Source organism: Coccidioides immitis (genome assembly GCF_000149335.2).
Source record: "Coccidioides immitis RS genomic scaffold supercont3.4, whole genome shotgun sequence".
Lineage (NCBI taxonomy): Eukaryota > Fungi > Ascomycota > Eurotiomycetes > Onygenales > Onygenaceae > Coccidioides > Coccidioides immitis.
In genome coordinates this window covers 3,262,067-3,279,032 of record NW_004504311.1, presented here as the reverse complement: position 1 = coordinate 3,279,032, position 16,966 = coordinate 3,262,067, and the positions used below count along the sequence as shown (strand labels likewise).

The window sequence follows — 16,966 nt, the reverse complement described above, 5'->3', positions numbered from 1 at the left end:
ATGGGATAATGATGTCACTTTACAGTTTTATTCGATCTTCACGGATCCCTGTATATTGGTCAGTTTGGTTTTGAGCTGGATGTGGGGAGAAGGGTGAGTGATATAATTCGCTTACCACTTGTATATATCTAGGACCAAACAAACAGCTTATAGATACATATCTGAGTGATCAACATGTTCATGAATGGAAATAGATTTCATTTGTTCCTGGGGTTATAGCTGTAGAGAGGTACTCTTAACTAGCTCACATCTGGAGCGGCAAATGTTGGAAGAAATTTAGAATACCCAGAACCTAATCCTTGTTTCTTACGAATATCTCAACGCCATAATACTCCCATACTCCCTGGGGACCTTGTGACCTCTTAACGACATGACCATCAAGCCTTAGCTTAGCCTCTTCCCTTCCCTTTCACTCTACCAGAAGGCCCCGGGCTAGCCCCCCCTCCGCTTCTAGCACTTCCACACGTCGACGAACCATTCCTCGACTTATTCGCGGCTCCCTCGCCTTCAGCATCCGTTTCCCAGCCGCCGTTGATTTCAATAATATCGATCATCGTGGGTGCCTGTTCATAGGCTGTATAGCCAGATCTGTTGCTGCCGGAACCGTGATGATCGTGGCTGCTTGATTGCGGTTGCCGGCGGACATATACATGGTGCGAGTCTTCCGAACGGTATCGCGACAGGTCGCGGATCGCGAAAGGGCGAGTAGTTGGCGGTGTGATGCCGATTAGGTGGTGGAGGAAGCGGCGGCGGGTTTGGGGGATAGACTGGAGAGATATGGGTTTAGCTCTCTTCTTTTTCTTCTTCTTTTTTCTGCGTGCCACCCAAAACGAGGCAGCCTTCCGTAAGACCACTCCCGTCCGGCTCTTTAGATCCTCGTTTCCTTGTTTCTCGGAGGAACAAAAAAGAGGGAGAGATAGAGAGAGCAGGGTGGATATGTGGGTGCATACTTCATTGCTAGAAAGAGCATGAAACATCAAGAGCTCTGGGTCATTTAGAATGCTTATCGCTGCATGTCTCCGCTCGCGTGTCTCTGAGGACTCGCGTATGTCTTCGGGGTGACCGTAGATGGGCAAGTTGTTAGGCGGCATATGTCCGTGCCATCTGCGTGAACGGCCAGCTGGATTGGGGTCCCCAAGTTAGCATAATTCAGCAACATGGCTTCTTGAAGTAAAGAATGATATCAAGCTTGACAGCTGATATAGGTTATAGCCATAGTAGTGTGCAGGATTAACGATAGGCCTAAGGCCAAGGAGGGGGGTGATAAAATATCTCTAAAGAATAAGGATGTAGTTATCCTCTAGAGTGCTGATATAGGGACAAAATGCGCCGAAATGCAAAGCGCCAGTAAGACTCACGAGCAAAACTGCTGTCGTCCATCTCCATCGGCTCCGCTTCAACCTCACGTCCACCAGTCATGATAATGTCATTATCATTGTTCATATCCATTGTGAGCTGCTGAGCTTGGCCAAGTATCCACAGGTCCAACGCCCAGTTGTAGGAGAAGAACTGTGGTAGAAGCGGTTACAAACAGTTGCGATATGAGTAGGATGGGAATGCTTCTGATTTCAAGACAGACTAGAACGATCGGGAGGCAAGTTGGGTATGATGTATGGTGGAATAATCTTCCTGCTGGAATGCATCTGATCTGTTATTGCATGATGTTCGTGAGTCTTGAATAAGGTAGTATGGCGGATCTGCAGCTCAGATGGCCTAGGCTTTTTATGTGGGTTCAGGTTGGAAGCGCTCTGTACTCTGTGGAGTGTCGTGATAACTCTCTCGCAGGCTGTTCCATAGAAGGTAGAAAAAGACTAAAAAAAAAAAAAAAATACATACAACAGCTGGGATTCGCTGGTGGTCACCCACCCAACTACTAGCCAGCCGGCAAGTGGCGTGAGTGTTGGCGCATAGGCGGTGATGGAGCATGGCCATGGCCGTCAAAATGCCATTGAGATATAAGAGTACAACGGATGACGATGTGAACATTAATATCGAAGTCATCCAGCGCGAGCAAGATGTTTATCAACGTCTACGATATTGCGACGGTGTTGTCCCGTGCATCAGTCCTCCAAGACGACTCTTCAACTTGCATTTATGGAAAATGGCGACCTACGTACATATTTAGCGCGAAATCGGCCCCCTAAGTCCCTTCAACTTTTGTGGTTGCGTGAAATTTCACGTACCCTCGCACGTATACATGACTGTTGTGTTATCGTGGCAGACATTGCCAGTCGCAATTTCTCCTTGCTTCGGACCTATCTATCTGTTTTTGCGACTTTACCGAGTCATCCATTATGCCTCTGGGTACCGACATGGAGACAGTTGACGACAATGGATACTCAGTTCAAACGGTTATTGGTCTGTTAGGGGCTGTAATCTATGAGGTTGTGACGGGAGAGCGTTGTCAATTTGACCTCTTCAAGGATCTGCCACTGGAAGCTTGCCGAGCTACTTGGCCCCCGCGGACATCTCTACCTAGCACACAAAACATTTGGCCTGGAGCGATCATTGAGAAATGTTGGACCAAAGGTGCATTTCAGAATGCGGATCGCTTGTCAGATGCATTGGATTCCATCAACCTGGACGATCAGTCTACTCCGGGAAATGGGAGATACGATTGTTGCGAGCCTGGAAAGAATGTATCAAGGCAATATATCACCAAGCTCGCGGTCGCATTTGGTGCTATTACAATTCTCGCCACCTGGGTTTGGAGATGGTCTTCAGTTATCCGGAGTCGAGCTGAGGGGTATCGGCGAGGATAAACGGGTGATACTGGAACTATCAATCTGAAGGAACACCGTCTGGCAATTCTTATGCAGCAACACGGTTTCTCGAATTGGCCCTCCTGCACCGCGTGCGATCCTTCAAACAACACAGCAAGCTTCATGTCCTGTGTTTCAGTACTTACACGAAATGGGCCGATTGAGGATGGAGCCTGTGCAAACTGTATCTGGCAAGGACAAGCTCGTAGCTGCAGCCTCCGTCGCTCGGATAATACCTATTCCTTATATACGGGCTTTGCTTTTTGGATCAGAGAAACTTATAAATGATAAGGAGGCTGAGGCCAAAAGGGTTTTGGGCTGAGGATAGATATGGCTGGGGAGGGGTAAAAGTGGGATCTGGGCAAGGCATAGGGTTTGAGATGAAGTCTTGGAAGCCATAGGCCCGCCTGGGGAGTGTGTACCTTTTCTGGCTTTACATGCGGGTTCTGCGAGACCTCTGGCGGGAGGCATATACGAGAGATGTATTAGAAGTCTCCATTCGAGAACTAAGATATCAATTAGAGCAACGGATTAGCTAAAAGCACTGGGCAGCCGTTTCCGTTGTTCGTCAACCCACTGTGTCTCTAATTCAACGTCGAACAGTTTTCCTGGTCCCACAAGCCTTGGTAATCAGGACTATTCCCGCAACCCACTGTCCCGCTAAGGCTGGCTCTAGCTGCTTGATCTCCCCGCTATTTTTGGCATCAAACCAGACTGACTGTGTGCAGAGCTCGACCTTGACTGTTAAACTCAATACGCGAAACCCATGGAGGATCACCATACTGCTACAAGCCAGAATCAATGCCCGTCTTCAATCTTAACACCAACTCTAGCCCGGGCCTTGCTCATGGGTTGATGATTCGCAATGAAGGCAATTGGGTGTGAGCACAATAGTCGAGATTGAGGTGATGGCGCAATAAGCATATAAGGAGTGAAAAGGCACCCCCAAATCCAGAGGCATTTGCCAGCATGGCTCCTGTCGGAAACATAACCGGTGCAACCGAAGTCAGAGTCGAAAGCAGCCCAGGACAATGGGTTCACGGTCTTCACTGGTTGAACATCATAGATTGACAACGACCTTCACAATTGAGAAACTATGACAGCTGCACCTTGCTCCGGTGTGTGTGGATGAAGCTCGTCGATCAGCAGAACGGGTAGCAAAGCGGCCCTGGGTGCCATGAACCCGGTGCCGATCTTGCCTCGTGCATCGGACCATTGGAATGGACCCATTATCTTCCGCAGCCATTCAAACCACCACCACCCACTGTTCCCAAGCCTTCTTGTCAACCACTCCTCATAACAGCCTACATACAGAAAATGGATTCAATCACGCAGCACAGAGTTACCCAGGAAGCAGAAAACTTCATTGCCTCCATTGACCCATCTGCTGTTTGTGACCTGGCATCCTCCTTTCACCCGGCGAAGAAGCAGTGTCGCATATTCGGTGATGTGAAGAAAGGTGGCTTTAATGTCTGCTTCCCTGTTCAATTTACGGGGGATGCGGCTGACGACAGCACCCCTGAGCGATGGATGATACGCATTCCGATCCTACCACGCTTAGCTTTTCCCAAGGAAAAGCTTCGAGGCGAAATCGCGACAATGAAGTGAGCTTTCTGTCCCTTGTTGCAGGTTACTCTTGAATATTTCTTATTAACGAGATTAAACTACTTTAGGTTCATTGCGGAGAAGACAACAATACCTATTCCACGCCTACATGGATATTCAATAAATTCAAAAAATCAGCTTGGTCTCCCATTTATGCTGCTTGAGTTTATTGATGGCAAGCCCTTGTTTACCGTGGAAGTCCGCAAGCTTCCGCGACCACAGAAGCGTGAGCTTTTTGCGAAACTGGGTGACATTTACATCCAGCTGTTCCAGCATAAGTTTGACCGAATCGGTGCTCTTACTTTGGATGCAAAGGACGAAAATTGGGTTTTCGATCATAATCGACCACTTTCAGTATTGATGAATGATCAGACCCTTGCGGGAATTAAGCCTCACTTCATAGGGCCTAACCAGACATTTCAGTCAACCATAGACTATGTTTATGCAATTCACCAGGCCTTACTCGATGACTTCTACCAAGGAAGGGACAGCATTATCAATGAAGAAGATGCCCGCTCCTATCTCTACAGCTTGCACAGATCCCGCCAATTTCTGATGGAGTGGGTGAAGCCTGAGCATAATCATGGGCCATTCATATTGAATCATGGTGATCTCCGGTCTGCTAATATACTTGTTGATGATGACCTGAATATCTTGTCTGTCCTAGATTGGGAGTGGAGCCACACCATCCCTGTCCAAATGTTTGTTCCTCCATCCTGGCTTGATGGACTTGAACTGGTTGGAACTGCGAAGATGCCAGGTCGACTACTCTACGAAAGCTTGCTCTTCACCTTACGCATGGAGACACGACGGCGGGAAAGAAAATATCATCCTGAGTGCTTATCCCTTGATGACCTGCCACTTGCAAAGATTTGGAGAGAAACACTTGAATCTCCTGCCGTTTTCATTGCACTTGGATTGTTGCAGCCACTTTATTTTGGCAATATATACTGGTCGGTGCTGGAATATGACTATTATGGGAATGAAAGGATACATTACAGGAAGAGGATGGAAGACTTCTACAGCCTGGAGATACATAAAGCAGAACTAGAAGCCGTGCAGCGGAAACTTCAAGAACTTGAGCTATTCGAACAGGAATGTGATAAGCTCGGAATCCAAAGAGAACAACAGAACATCGAACAAACAAACGGTCCTTCAAAAGAAGCTCTCAAGTCTCCCAACGTCAATTCTCACGCTCGCGCATCATTGTCCTGTTTGAGAACTAGCCTCAAAAGCCTTGCTCTGCAAATATCGCTCCAGGGGCAAACCACGAGCCATACACGCTGGGCATTAATCGGGAGCACACTTATTGCAGCTTGCTATCTCTTCATGACACGGAAGAGAAAGTGATTCTGCTTCCAAGCGGCCGGCGTATTTCTATTTCGGCGTCGGCGTACTTTAGGGTGTTTATGATTGCGAGAGGAGTTCGATGGAGGATTCAATAGCAGCAATTCTCTGCCTGGTGTTTGCGAGCTCTTGCTGCTACTGGGCTATCTCCTGGTCAATTGAGAGAGTTGTTCCGCCTGACCGACCGTCGCGAGCTTTGCGAGCGCTCGTTGAGAGCTGTTCCAAATCTTCCCGCCGTGTTTGGAGATCACCTATGAAGGCGTCCAATTGGCCTTGGCGCGTTTCAAGTTGTTCGAGTTCGGTTTTCTTTGCCTCTAGTTCAGCAACGATATCCCGGCTTCAGGTTCGCTCTGTTGACATCTTTAGAGACTTCAAGGCAAGGGTAGTTGGTTGATTGTATCAGATTGGTAACGGATCGGATCGTAAAGGGTAATAATGTAACTATGATTGCAACTGCAGTTAATAAGAAAACTAGTATGAAGGGATTGTGGTGGAATGGCCAGCCTTTTAATCACAAACTCAGGGCAGTCCAAATCGATATTTCTCATCTACCCCGCACTGAAAAATTTGCCTGCAAAATTTAGGCAACTGTTGCCTTGGGATAGTCCTATGAGAAGCCATAACAGAATATGCAGCAGCACTTGGCCGCCTGATTTGGCCCTCGGGCCTCCAGTCACGGGATAATTGTCACCTTCCAATAGCATAAATGCATCAGACCCAACAGCCCTAAGGCTGCGCATGCGAGGATACGGCTTGGACGATGTCGATCTGAATGGCGTGCCATCAAATGTCGGAGGGATGCTCGCCGGGGGAGTTGTTCTAGAGAAGCCGGCAATGAGGCTGAGGACGGCTTTCCAGATCTCAATGTCAGGGGCAAGTTGAATTACCAGGAGTACTAGTGGGCGATAATCATCGTAATTGAAGCGGCCTTGTTGAAGACTCTTGAACAAATCTGCTAGATCAGAAGCCACATTTTGACTGAACGCTCTCGAATGAAGATTGTCTGCCGCCTCCTCTGCTTGCAGTATAGAGAGGAGTCCACTGCCCTTTTATAAGTGTGGTCCCCGCCGTCGACGGCACCATCATAGGGCGATATTCGTGGCTGCTCCGCTCGGAGCAAGTCCCGTACACGGTCAAGGGAGTCACTTAAGGGCTATTTTGTAATGATAGCAATTTCACCTTGCGATAGTTCCGCCATAGGTTTCGAAACGCCCAAGCCTGAGACTGAGTTGATTCGGGCCATGTTAACCGTTTATGGGTGCTCGTTCTTTACCAAGAGCAATACAAGCCATGTGAGTATTCGGCCCGACGATAATCCAGTGTAATTTTCGAACAAGCGTCTGGTAAGGCAACAACGAATCGACAAGGATCGGCAAAGAAAGAAGAATTCTGTCGGTTGACGCTCCGGAAGGCAGCCAACCAAATGGCCTTGCCAGAAGGAAGAGTCGTGTTCATCCCTGGGCTGCAGAAGATGCATTTGCTAACGGGACGGCCCGGAGTCATCGTGTGCTGTGCCCTGCTGTTGTGTCACGTGGTAGGCTGATCCTGGGTGGAAAAGAAGTTTGCTAAAGTGGCTGCGTAGGAGGCGCCTAACATCTCCCCGGATCCGCCGTATTTGTCATAGAGCTGCTCGACATCTCCTTGCATTCGCCTGGCAATGTCAATTGCTGCGTTGGTCATGAGAGAAGCGCACACCAGGTCGACTACTCCAGATTGATATCCTTCCCATGTACGCAGAATGACTGTTCGGAGATTGTGGTAGTCATGAAGTAGGAGATTAAAGCCAAGGTAAGCCTCTTCAAAATCCTGGAGATGTTCTGCTTCAAAGGTAACCTCCTGCTTCGCTTTGGTGCTGGATGTAGGAGTAAGATTTGGAGCATGGTGAATCCCTTCAGATGGCTCCTGAACCTCAAGGTGGTCAAACTTGTTTGTCACATTCTTCAAGATTGTGGGTGGCTCTTCCCCAACCGGTTTACTTAAAGGACCCTTCACTTGGTCACTCCCCATTTGAGAATGCAGGACATCCCGGACATGTTCCAGTATCTCAATGAAATGACTGTGTCGGTCATCGGCTGCTTTGGATTTGGCGTCCCTGGGAAGATGAGAAGTGACTTGTGTCCCATGATCACGTCGAATGGCAATAGCCCGGTCTAGGACTGTCATGATGCTCGCCGGAATATTGACGGGAGGATTGGTGGTGGCGGCAATATAGTTTGCCAAACTGACAAATTCTTTGGCTGCAATTGTGTGCGTGGGAAGTTTGGGGGTTGCCGAAGTTGGGGCAACAGAGGAAGATTTATTCTCACGCGCCTGTTTTCTTGCCTTGCCTTTCAATCGTTTGGACGGCTCATGGTGGTTGCTTGCGGGTACGGGTCTTCCTGTCAGCGCGCCAATTGTGAAGCGTGTCAAGCGGAATTAGATGCAGGTTGATCGGAGCAGCGAAAACAATGACTATCATGAGGTGCATGGGAAGCGTTTTATGTAATGGCATTGGTGGGAGCACACCTCTTTTTGGGGCTCCCACTAGGTTCACGGTACCGTGAGTATTACGTAATACATAGAGATTATGTAATCCCTAACCATCCCCTGGACGCCATCAATGAGTAACTGCAGCCAGCATATTGAGCCAATTATAGCTCAAAGCTCCCTCCCGAGCTCAAGTACAAAACAGGAACCAAGTCAATTCAAAGTCATTGAAGCTCAAGCAGCACAAGCCCATTGTCCAAATAAATGTACAAATTGTGGTGTAACTGGTCATAAAAGGACCTCAAGGGTATGCCCTCTACAGCATTCAGATGTATTATAATTCAATATAACTGCTTCTTGAGTACGGTGTATTTGAATTTGAATTCAACCTGCTGTTTGCAGGCGTTGGCTGCAATTCTCATTGGCGTTCAGGGGATGGTTAGGGATTACATAATCCCTACGTATTACGTAATACTCACGGTACCGTGAACCTAGTTAGTGGGAGCCCTCTTTTTGCTTATGTAATTTCTTTCTTTGGTCATGTGACGAAAGATTTACCTTCCAAGGCGAGCAGTTATTAGCATCCATTTTACAGCCACTCCTCCCGTTGGCTCTTCCAGTGTGGAAAGATATCAGTCATTTGTTTACAGTCGATTTTTAAGGGCTTTGAATTTCTAAATGTCACCATAGTTGAAATTTAAAACTATAATCCCTCTTTCTGGTGATTACTATTCTATCAAGGGAGCCAGGGGCCGGAATAAGAGGACATAAAAAGCTGGATTCTTCCAAACAGAGAGGGAGGCTAGCTACTTATGCGTTAGCACTGCCGCAGCTTTTTCTGACGGGATGATCTCCTGGGCTCTGGAAAGGGGGTCGTTCTCTCTTGGATGCTACAAAAGATGGTATTTCCAGAGTTGAACCGGGAGCCAATGATCGACTCCATAATCATGAGGTGCTGGTACGGGACAGTGGCAGAATTGGCGGCAGATACAGAAAAGCTATACGGCATGAGCAGTGAGGCTTCCAGAGGCAAGATTGAAGGAGTTAAGTGTTCGGCACCCATATCTGCGGACGACTTCACATCGCGGAGGAAATTGTGTGAAGATTTAGTCAGATGCGGAATCTCTAAGGCTCTCTCTTTGCGGAACCCCCGACAACTTGGGCTTCCAATAAAACGCAGACATGTTTGTTGGGAGCTACTACAGGAGTAAGACATTGCATGTATTCATTAAGCTTCGTTACTGAGAGAACAGATACATTTCATGCCACAAAACATCACGAAATTTCCGACAAATCTGATCCCAACATTTGAAGGTTAATGGCAGAATTGCCTCAGCGACCTATATCCATCTTCACCAACATTCTCCGATCGCAGCCATTGACGTCTCCAGTGCACGAAGTAAACCACTAGGCTGTCAGAAATGCCTCTCTTTGTCACAGATGAAATATGGTCCAGGAGGTCAGGAATATCACATTCAACAACCAAAGAGACATGATGCCGGTCCATTCTGTTGATCATATCTGTACAGCACTTCCAGCTTTGATCTTGCTGCAGGCTCTCTCCCTTCATGCAGAAGTGGAACAAAGGCAGGCAGAAGAGCAAGAGAGAGAGAAAAGAGTGCACAGTCAGCTAACAACACTCAAGGAGCTCATCAAATAGGGGCGACAGCAAGCACGCGGCCGGAAACAGCGGCCTCTGCCCGATCCGGTGTAGCGCCGTCCGTGTCCGGCCTAGCCCGGGCGGGGCCCGATGGGTCCTGATGTGGTCTGGCGCTGGCCCCGTTCGGGCATGGTGCCAACCCGCCAGCCACCTCGACTCACCAACGTCATCCGTCACGACTATATAAAGCTGTCTTGACTGCCTCCCTCGCACTTCTGCCATCCTTATTTCCCTTTCCCCCCTTTCATCCATTTCCTTTCCTTCTCTCCTCTGCCCCTGCCGTCTTGTCTTTCCCCCCGTCCTTTGAGTTCCGGTTTCATATCCCTAACCACTGCCTCTGCGTCACCGCCCACCCGTCCATCACGCTGATTTGGTCGCCGCCGTTCGAAGGTTCTTTTTTATATCTGTTATATGTGTCCTTACCTTACTGTTCCTTCACTCGTGGGGCCTCTCTGTTGAATGGCCAGGAAAACAACCTTGTCCTTTGCTTGACTTGGATGAATGCCTGGGGCAACCATAACTGACATACAGGCTCTCAATACACCAACACTTCTGCTTTCCCCAAAATCCCAGTTCCTAGTAGTAGTGAAAGAAAGGCCATCACTCAAGTGAACATTTCAGTCTTGGCTGGTAAGCTATCAATTGCTTGCGCACAGGGAACAAACGGCTTAATAAAGTACTTGATAGCTTGAATCTTGCATTTTACATTGACCATGACCACAGCTTCCACTAATCAAGCACCAACCGCCATGGACAGCGATAATCCTATTCTGAGTATCTGATATTAGGGTGTTATCTGTTAATATTCAAAGACAATTGATAAGATATAGATGCTATACTGTTGGAAAACCACCAACGCCGGGCCTCGAGAATGCACCTGGTTTACAGGCCCGCATGTTGTTAAAGCCGAAATCATCCGGATCTTTGAGGCCATAGCCGTGTCCGCAGTGATTGGCTTCCGAATTTGGCACGAAACCAATGGTTTCGAGACTTTACGATCGTCCATTCACCCAGATCTTCGGGTAACTCATTCCATACCTCCTTGGGAGTCGAATGTCGAGGAAGGGTATGAACGATCCCCCTTAGGCGGAGAAAACAAGTGGCTGAATTCCATAGCTGGGGAGGGCGGTGAGGTTTTTATCCCTGAGGATCTTGACCCTGAATGAAACAATGTCCAACGAGAAGTTTACGTTCGATTTCGGTCGAACATGGAATATCGGGCGGGGCAGGAACCATATCATGTTGCCGCTATTGTCTAAGGTGCGGCTATACGCTTCATTGCCGATGCCGAAGGAGCAAACAGCTTTTGTTTTTGCTCACCGAAAGAACTGTCAGCGGAGTTTTGTGGTTGTTTTAGCTGCCCTGGAATGCTTATTGAGGGATTTATCCATGCCAAGGTCTCTCAATGTACGCCCAAAGAGACATGGCAACATATTGGTGACGATGCGGTTCGCGTTGTCCATGTTGTTTCAAATTGTGGCGTCCTCAAATGTAACATCGTGGTGAGAAATTTCATCCTGCGTTAAAACCTAGAAACTGAAAGGTTTCAAGGTATCTGTGATCTTTTTTGCTCGTGTACTTTCCTCAATAATTACGAGGATCAAAAGAGCTGGTGGAGTGACAAATTCAAGCAAGCCGAAGAAGGTAGCGTTAGGAGTTTAATGGAGCGACCTTTGGGCGATGGCTTTGTATGCAGACAATCAGAATTGATCAACCAACTGGATTGTGATTATCAAATGTCACAGCAAGTCAAGTCATAGCTAGAGCAAACATGTAGTTGGTTCTCACAGGGCCCCTTGGTGTTTATGGAGCCGAAAGACAAAACGAAACAGAAACTTATGTTCAATGGAAACAAGTTGAATGCAAGATGTATCTTGCGGACAGCCAAAGTCCGTAGCATGCATATGTGAACAAGAATCATAAGATGAAGCTACAAATTTCATCTTTTCAAATTGAACCATGTTGACAAAAATGGGTTTCAATATCGAATGTAGAAACGGGCACAGCAAGGGTATATAACTTACTACGAGTCGGCATATCAACCAAGTCAATATCCGCAACACCTTAACTCAGTGCCGCCAATTGAGCAGCCAATCCTCCCTTATCATATTTGACATATTTTCCTCTGCCCTTATCGATCTCGTGATATCGGTCCCAGAACCTTGCATAAAGAGGCTCAATCAAACTCTGAACCTCTTTGGCCAGAGCAGTCCGCACTTGACGTTCTATATAATACGATTGATGACGCGCGATCAAGTCTTCAAAGGAGGAGTTAAACGCCTTAAACTTGTCTTTGATGACGTCTCTATCTTTTGACGATAGCGACTTGACAATGGCGGTGGAATCGACGGGACCACCAGAAGTCGGTCGGGCACCTCGACTTGTATACTGCACATCAAGGAGCTGGGAGGATGGTTCTCGCCATGCGTCGATGTATATCGACACAGCTTTTTTGCGCCATACCTCAAGACGAGATTCATTTTCTGGGGTTGAAAGATACTTAGAGAGTTCGCTGCTGCTGCGGATTGACCGATCAACGACGCATACGCAGTTGGAAAGGAAGACTCCAACAGTGGACTTTGTTCTAAGGAAGCTTCTTGCTCGAAGATCAAGCGCTGAAAGCAGGGCATCTATCATGTCGAGGATGAAGTGGGAAAGGATGGTCGAGCTGTCGGGGTTGACATCGAGGGGGGTGTTGTTAGTCGAGCTTGACGGTTTCCAGTTTCCGTCGCCAAGAGAGGTAAGAATGGAAGCGAGAGGCGCTGAGTATGCCGTTAAAGTGGATAAAGAGCTCATGACCTCGTTAACTAGTGGCACTGGAGCGCCATCGTTGGGAAGTACGGAGATGCTGGACGCCTTTCGGCGGGTTTCTTCCAACAGCTCAGACAGCGATGATTTCGCAGTCTCCCGAATGGGCCGAAGGGCCTCGAAAAATAAATTCTTTAACTCTCCTGTTTTCGAGTCTAGGCGATACGACAAGGAGGTAACGATTTCAATGATCTCAAACGCAAGGAAGCAATCGGTCATTAGGTTGGATTTGATGTACATGTTCAGCTCCCGAAGAGTTTTGGAAAACTCTGCAAGGGCTGACCGACATGTGGACTGTAATGCTTTTCCCTGTTGATCTGGTGGAAATATACTGACTACACTCTCATATTCGGCAGCGAACATCCCCTCGATACCGGTGGCATAGACGCCAATACCGTTGGTTCCCTGTTTATAAGGGCCATCTGTCGGCCGCCGTTTTGCGGTGCTAATGGATGCCGTTGCAAGATTTTGTAGGCTGGACGTGAGATAAGGACCGCGGGTTTCGGCATATATTGTTATCGCGGGGTTCTCATTTTGCGACCCGGGATTAACGTTTTTTGAGGCATTGGAGATTGCTGTACAAAGGGGAGCTAAATCTTCGGCCTTGTCACTGGGAATTGACGGAAAAGCAAGCTCTAGTTGTGGTATTAGCAAAGAGCTTTCCCCCAATCGGAATGCTCACATAGACTCACGTTTAGTAAGGTAATGGAGTGGCTCCAAGGTACCAACATTTTCTTGGAGAATTGAGCGATACAGACTCTGAATTTGCTGGCTGCCCGTGCTCAAAAGGGCGGTAAAGTCAGAGATGGCCTTTTGATTTGATCGAAGCTTCGTAGCGTGGAGGTCTGTAAGGGCAATATTGATCCGATTCAAGGCTCCAAGGTATTGGGTTAATCCGGCATCCTCAGGACTGGGCTACTGTTAGAAGGCCTCACGAGCACACCAATTGATAGAAGGAAAGCATCATACCCAGCACGAATGATAGATTCTTCCCTGCCCTTGACATCTAGGGGTCGGCGAAGTCTTTCAATTGCCTCATTTATTTTATCAATGTTGGTACTGGTGACCTGTAAGCTCTGGGTATTATTGTAAATAGGCCCAATGGCATCTTTGACGACATTTCCGCTGGCCTCTAGACGCAATAACGATCCCTGAATTCTTTTTGTGAGGCCGTTGAGTTTGTCGAGGTCCGCATAGAGAACTTCCACCTCCGCGCTTTCTTCCGCATGCACGGCATTTCGTGGGGCGACCATGGTACCTAAGGGAAAGAGACGGGTCAGTGCTGGATCTCTCCGACGCACGTTTGTCTGGGGTATGGACAGAGGAGAGAATGCTAGAGCTAGTTGTAGTCGAGTAAGTACTCACTTAATGTCCCGGGATGTGTCGGTCATCGTCCACAGAAACATTGGCCGTCTACCGTGCGAGCTCGCTGCCGCGCAAACACGTTTTCACGGGGAAATGAGATCACGACCGCAGGTGTCGCGTCTGCTTGGCATCCGGATCCGGGATAGCGCCATTTTTGGTACAGGGAGGACGGGAAATCTTATCTCCGACGCAGCTGACTAAAAATTCCTTCAGCGTGGCAAATGAGGTCATCGCGAGGCACGCTGGGTCTAGCCGTCCCAACAACCCTCTCAACCCATTCTTCCCTCCCCCGCATTGATGGACATTGTAACACAATCCAGTCTGGCAGTGTCCTTGCCGCAATGGGCGCTGCCAGGATATTATCAGCAAAGTGGAAATGGTCATTGGGAGCTGGCCTACTTCTGAGCAGTGGGTGTTCCGTGTCCTTGTTTACCAAGGGACCTCCAGTAAACTGTGATTCAGGGCGCAACATTGGGACTTGGACAAGCCGGGACCGCATACCTCCATCCCCCTCGAAGCGTGAATCGGATGTCTCGCCAAAAAAAGACACTCACGAGGATCGCGCTCCAGCAGAGCATCTTTCAGCGGATCAGCTTTCAGCATGGGAAAAATTAACGCAGAAACTCGGGGTTACGAAGGACCCCTTCAGTCCTGCGGAGTGGACGGAACATTTGAAAAGCTACATTATACCGACATGGACGTCGCTACTTCCAGAGAAACTACAAAATCTCCAACGGGAGCTGTCTATGGCTCCAGGATCCCTGGCAGATGAAATATGGAGGGAAGCCCAAGACGCAAGCGTAAATCCGGAAATAACCAGGGAAGCCAGAGTTCGAATTAGTGAGGGACTATGCCGTCAGGAGCAGTACTTCCAATGGCGACGCCGTCGAGCGGTCGCGAAGAGGTTGGCGACATATCTTGGCCTTAAAGAAGAGGTCCACCCAGACGATGTACCAGTCATTGCAATGTGTGCGTCTGGTGGTGGCTTGCGTGCGCTTGTTGCAGGCACTGGCTCATACCTTGCTGCTAAGGAAGCCGGACTCTGGGATTGCACTATGTACACTGCTGGTGTCAGTGGGTCTTGCTGGTTACAAGCGATCTATCACTCTTCACTTGGGAGGCAAGACTTCGACACAATGATAAAACACCTCAAAAGCAGACTTGGAGTTCATATCGCCTTCCCACCTAATGCCTTGAATTTACTAACGACTCCGCCAACGAATAAGTATCTACTCAGGAGCTTGGTGGAAAAGTTAAAGGGCGATAAAGATGCAGATTTTGGCCTAGTTGATATCTATGGGCTTTTATTGGCTTCGAGACTGCTCGTGCCTTCCGATGGAGACATTAGCCCTCTAGACCGAGACCTCAAGTTATCCAACCAGCGATTGCACGTTGATCCTGGGGCGCAGCCTTTGCCTATATACACTGCTGTTCGCCATGAGATACCTGAAGTTTCTGGTTTAAAAGACGAAGATGAGTTGGACGAGGCGCGCAAACAGGCTAAACGGGAAAGTTGGTTCCAATGGGTTGAATTTACACCACATGAATTGTTTTGCGAAGAGCTGGGAGCGGGCATCCCGATCTGGGCGCTGGGACGGCAGTTTCAAGGTGGCAAAGACATTCCACCACCGCATGGGTATTCAAGTCCTGAGTTGAGGATTCCCGCTTTAATGGGAGTCTGGGGAAGCGCGTTCTGTGCGACTTTAGCCCATTATTACAAAGAAATACGTCCAGCACTGGCGGGAATATCGGGGTTCAGCGGAATTGGTTCTCTTATAGAGGAGAGAAATGAGGATCTATCCCGGGTGCATCCGATTGATCCAGCAACCGTGCCCAATTTTGTGTTGGGATTGGAGGGTAAATTACCCGAGTCTTGCCCAGAGTCCATTTTTAAAGACTCTCACCTGCGCCTGATGGATGCAGGAATGAGCAATAACCTACCTATTTATCCATTGCTACGTGCGGGGCGAGACGTCGATCTCATCATTGCATTTGACGTTTCGGCAGATATCAGGGAGGACAACTGGCTCTCTGTGGTCGACGGCTATGCCCGCCAGCGCGGCATAAAGGGCTGGCCAATGGGAGCGGGATGGCCAAAGAGTGAAGTTCCGCCCGAAGAAACGGCATCCGTCCTTGAAGTTGCAGAGAAGAGCCAAGAGAACACCGAGCGCCTTCAGCAAGTAGGTGCAGGGACCTCTGATCGAGTGCCAAAGTTCCCAGCCAGATTTGAACCTGGCATGGCTGCCGACCTTACTTATTGTAATATTTGGATTGGCACTATGGAGGAAAGGACATCGGCGAAGGAACCACCTCCATCTAAGAGATTGTTATTCCCAGATTCAGGGGAGGGTCAGGATTCTGACTTCCATCTTATGAGGCCCGACGCTGGGATTGCAGTCGCTTATTTCCCGTTACTCCCGAATCCTATGGCTCCTCCTCTTGTTTCCAAACCCAAAAACTCCGAATCCGGTGGCAAAGACTCAAAGAGGGCCGGATCGACCAACACCGACTCCGATACTGGGAAGTCTGGCGACACCGTTCCGCTAGATCCGGCTAAAGACGACTTTATGAGCACTTGGAATTTTGTATATACTCCGGAGCAAATCGATGCTGTGGTTGCTCTAGCAAAATCGAATTTCGCCGAGGGCGAGGACCAAGTGAAGCGAGTAGTCAGAGGGATATATGAGCGGAAGAAGAAGGCGCGGTTAGACAGGCAGAGGGAAGAAGATCTGCAAGGTCTCAGTCAATTCTCGTAGCATCGTGCATAGCAAGATTCGTGGTAATTCAATACATTTAGTTTTACACTGAACATAGTTTGCGAGCTATCCGGTCATCCCTCTGTTCAGTCAATCGAATTGGGAGAGAAGCAGTTCACTTTCGTAGAGGCCCACTGAGCAGGCGCAGGGTGCGAATCACGTGATCGTGAGAGAGCGCCTCCGGACAAAATGTCGCT

At 48.5% G+C, this 16,966-nt stretch overlaps 7 protein-coding genes across 8 annotated transcripts; 4 read left to right on the top strand and 3 right to left on the bottom strand.

The window, feature by feature from the left end:
• Positions 1-181: 181 nt before the first annotated feature.
• CIMG_05415 lies at positions 182-1,784 on the bottom strand. Of its 2 annotated transcripts, XM_004446154.1 has the most exons (3): positions 1,359-1,784; positions 951-1,120; positions 182-767 (listed from the first exon to the last, which is right to left on the bottom strand). In XM_004446154.1, the coding sequence occupies exons 1-3, from the start codon at positions 1,447-1,449 to the stop codon at positions 390-392; spliced, it is 639 nt and encodes a 212-aa protein (XP_004446211.1). In that variant the 5' UTR covers positions 1,450-1,784; the 3' UTR covers positions 182-389. The 2 variants fall into 2 exon arrangements, with proteins under 2 accessions (XP_004446211.1, XP_004446210.1); XM_004446153.1 differs by having other exon boundaries at positions 279-1,120; positions 1,359-1,780.
• Positions 1,785-1,924: 140 nt separating this feature from the next.
• On the top strand, positions 1,925-2,762 carry CIMG_05414 (uncharacterized protein; the record flags this gene model as incomplete). Its single annotated transcript, XM_001245972.2, has 2 exons — positions 1,925-2,113; positions 2,232-2,762. The coding sequence occupies 2 exons, from the start codon at positions 1,925-1,927 to the stop codon at positions 2,760-2,762; spliced, it is 720 nt and encodes a 239-aa protein (XP_001245973.2).
• Positions 2,763-4,072: 1,310 nt separating this feature from the next.
• On the top strand, positions 4,073-6,241 carry CIMG_05412 (uncharacterized protein). Its single transcript, XM_001245970.2, has 2 exons — positions 4,073-4,366; positions 4,436-6,241. Exons 1-2 carry the CDS (start codon positions 4,080-4,082, stop codon positions 5,715-5,717), a joined length of 1,569 nt encoding a protein of 522 aa, XP_001245971.1. The 5' UTR covers positions 4,073-4,079; the 3' UTR covers positions 5,718-6,241.
• CIMG_11532 (uncharacterized protein) lies at positions 6,135-8,112 on the bottom strand. Its single transcript, XM_001245969.2, has one exon. It carries the CDS (start codon positions 7,875-7,877, stop codon positions 7,242-7,244), a length of 636 nt encoding a protein of 211 aa, XP_001245970.2. The 5' UTR covers positions 7,878-8,112; the 3' UTR covers positions 6,135-7,241.
• A 967-nt stretch (positions 8,113-9,079) lies between these two features.
• CIMG_11531 (uncharacterized protein) lies at positions 9,080-10,027 on the top strand (the record flags this gene model as incomplete). Its single annotated transcript, XM_001245968.2, has 3 exons — positions 9,080-9,387; positions 9,592-9,639; positions 9,841-10,027. 3 exons carry the CDS (start codon positions 9,080-9,082, stop codon positions 10,025-10,027), a joined length of 543 nt encoding a protein of 180 aa, XP_001245969.2.
• A 120-nt stretch (positions 10,028-10,147) lies between these two features.
• On the bottom strand, positions 10,148-14,039 carry CIMG_05409 (exocyst complex protein exo70; the record flags this gene model as incomplete). Its single annotated transcript, XM_001245967.2, has 5 exons — positions 10,148-13,283; positions 13,341-13,558; positions 13,618-13,906; positions 13,950-13,987; positions 14,014-14,039. 5 exons carry the CDS (start codon positions 14,037-14,039, stop codon positions 11,905-11,907), a joined length of 1,950 nt encoding a protein of 649 aa, XP_001245968.1. The 3' UTR covers positions 10,148-11,904.
• Positions 14,040-14,345: 306 nt separating this feature from the next.
• On the top strand, positions 14,346-16,822 carry CIMG_11529 (phospholipase A2). The gene is made up of 2 exons (XM_012358491.1): positions 14,346-14,421; positions 14,476-16,822. Exons 1-2 carry the CDS (start codon positions 14,355-14,357, stop codon positions 16,767-16,769), a joined length of 2,361 nt encoding a protein of 786 aa, XP_012213914.1. The 5' UTR covers positions 14,346-14,354; the 3' UTR covers positions 16,770-16,822.
• Positions 16,823-16,966: the final 144 nt, after the last annotated feature.

Coding starts and splice junctions, on each gene's coding strand:
- CIMG_05412 (XM_001245970.2), top strand. CDS start 4,080: ATGGATTCAATCACGCAGCACAGAGTTACCCAGGAAGCAGAAAACTTC. Junction 4,367..4,435: donor GGCGAAATCGCGACAATGAA/GTGAGCTTTCTG, acceptor AAACTACTTTAG/GTTCATTGCGGAGAAGACAA.
- CIMG_05415 (XM_004446153.1), bottom strand. CDS start 1,449: ATGGATATGAACAATGATAATGACATTATCATGACTGGTGGACGTGAG. Junction 1,121..1,358: donor GGACGACAGCAGTTTTGCTC/GTGAGTCTTACT, acceptor ACCCCAATCCAG/CTGGCCGTTCACGCAGATGG.
- CIMG_11529 (XM_012358491.1), top strand. CDS start 14,355: ATGGGCGCTGCCAGGATATTATCAGCAAAGTGGAAATGGTCATTGGGA. Junction 14,422..14,475: donor AGCTGGCCTACTTCTGAGCA/GTGGGTGTTCCG, acceptor ACTGTGATTCAG/GGCGCAACATTGGGACTTGG.
- CIMG_11532 (XM_001245969.2), bottom strand. CDS start 7,877: ATGACAGTCCTAGACCGGGCTATTGCCATTCGACGTGATCATGGGACA.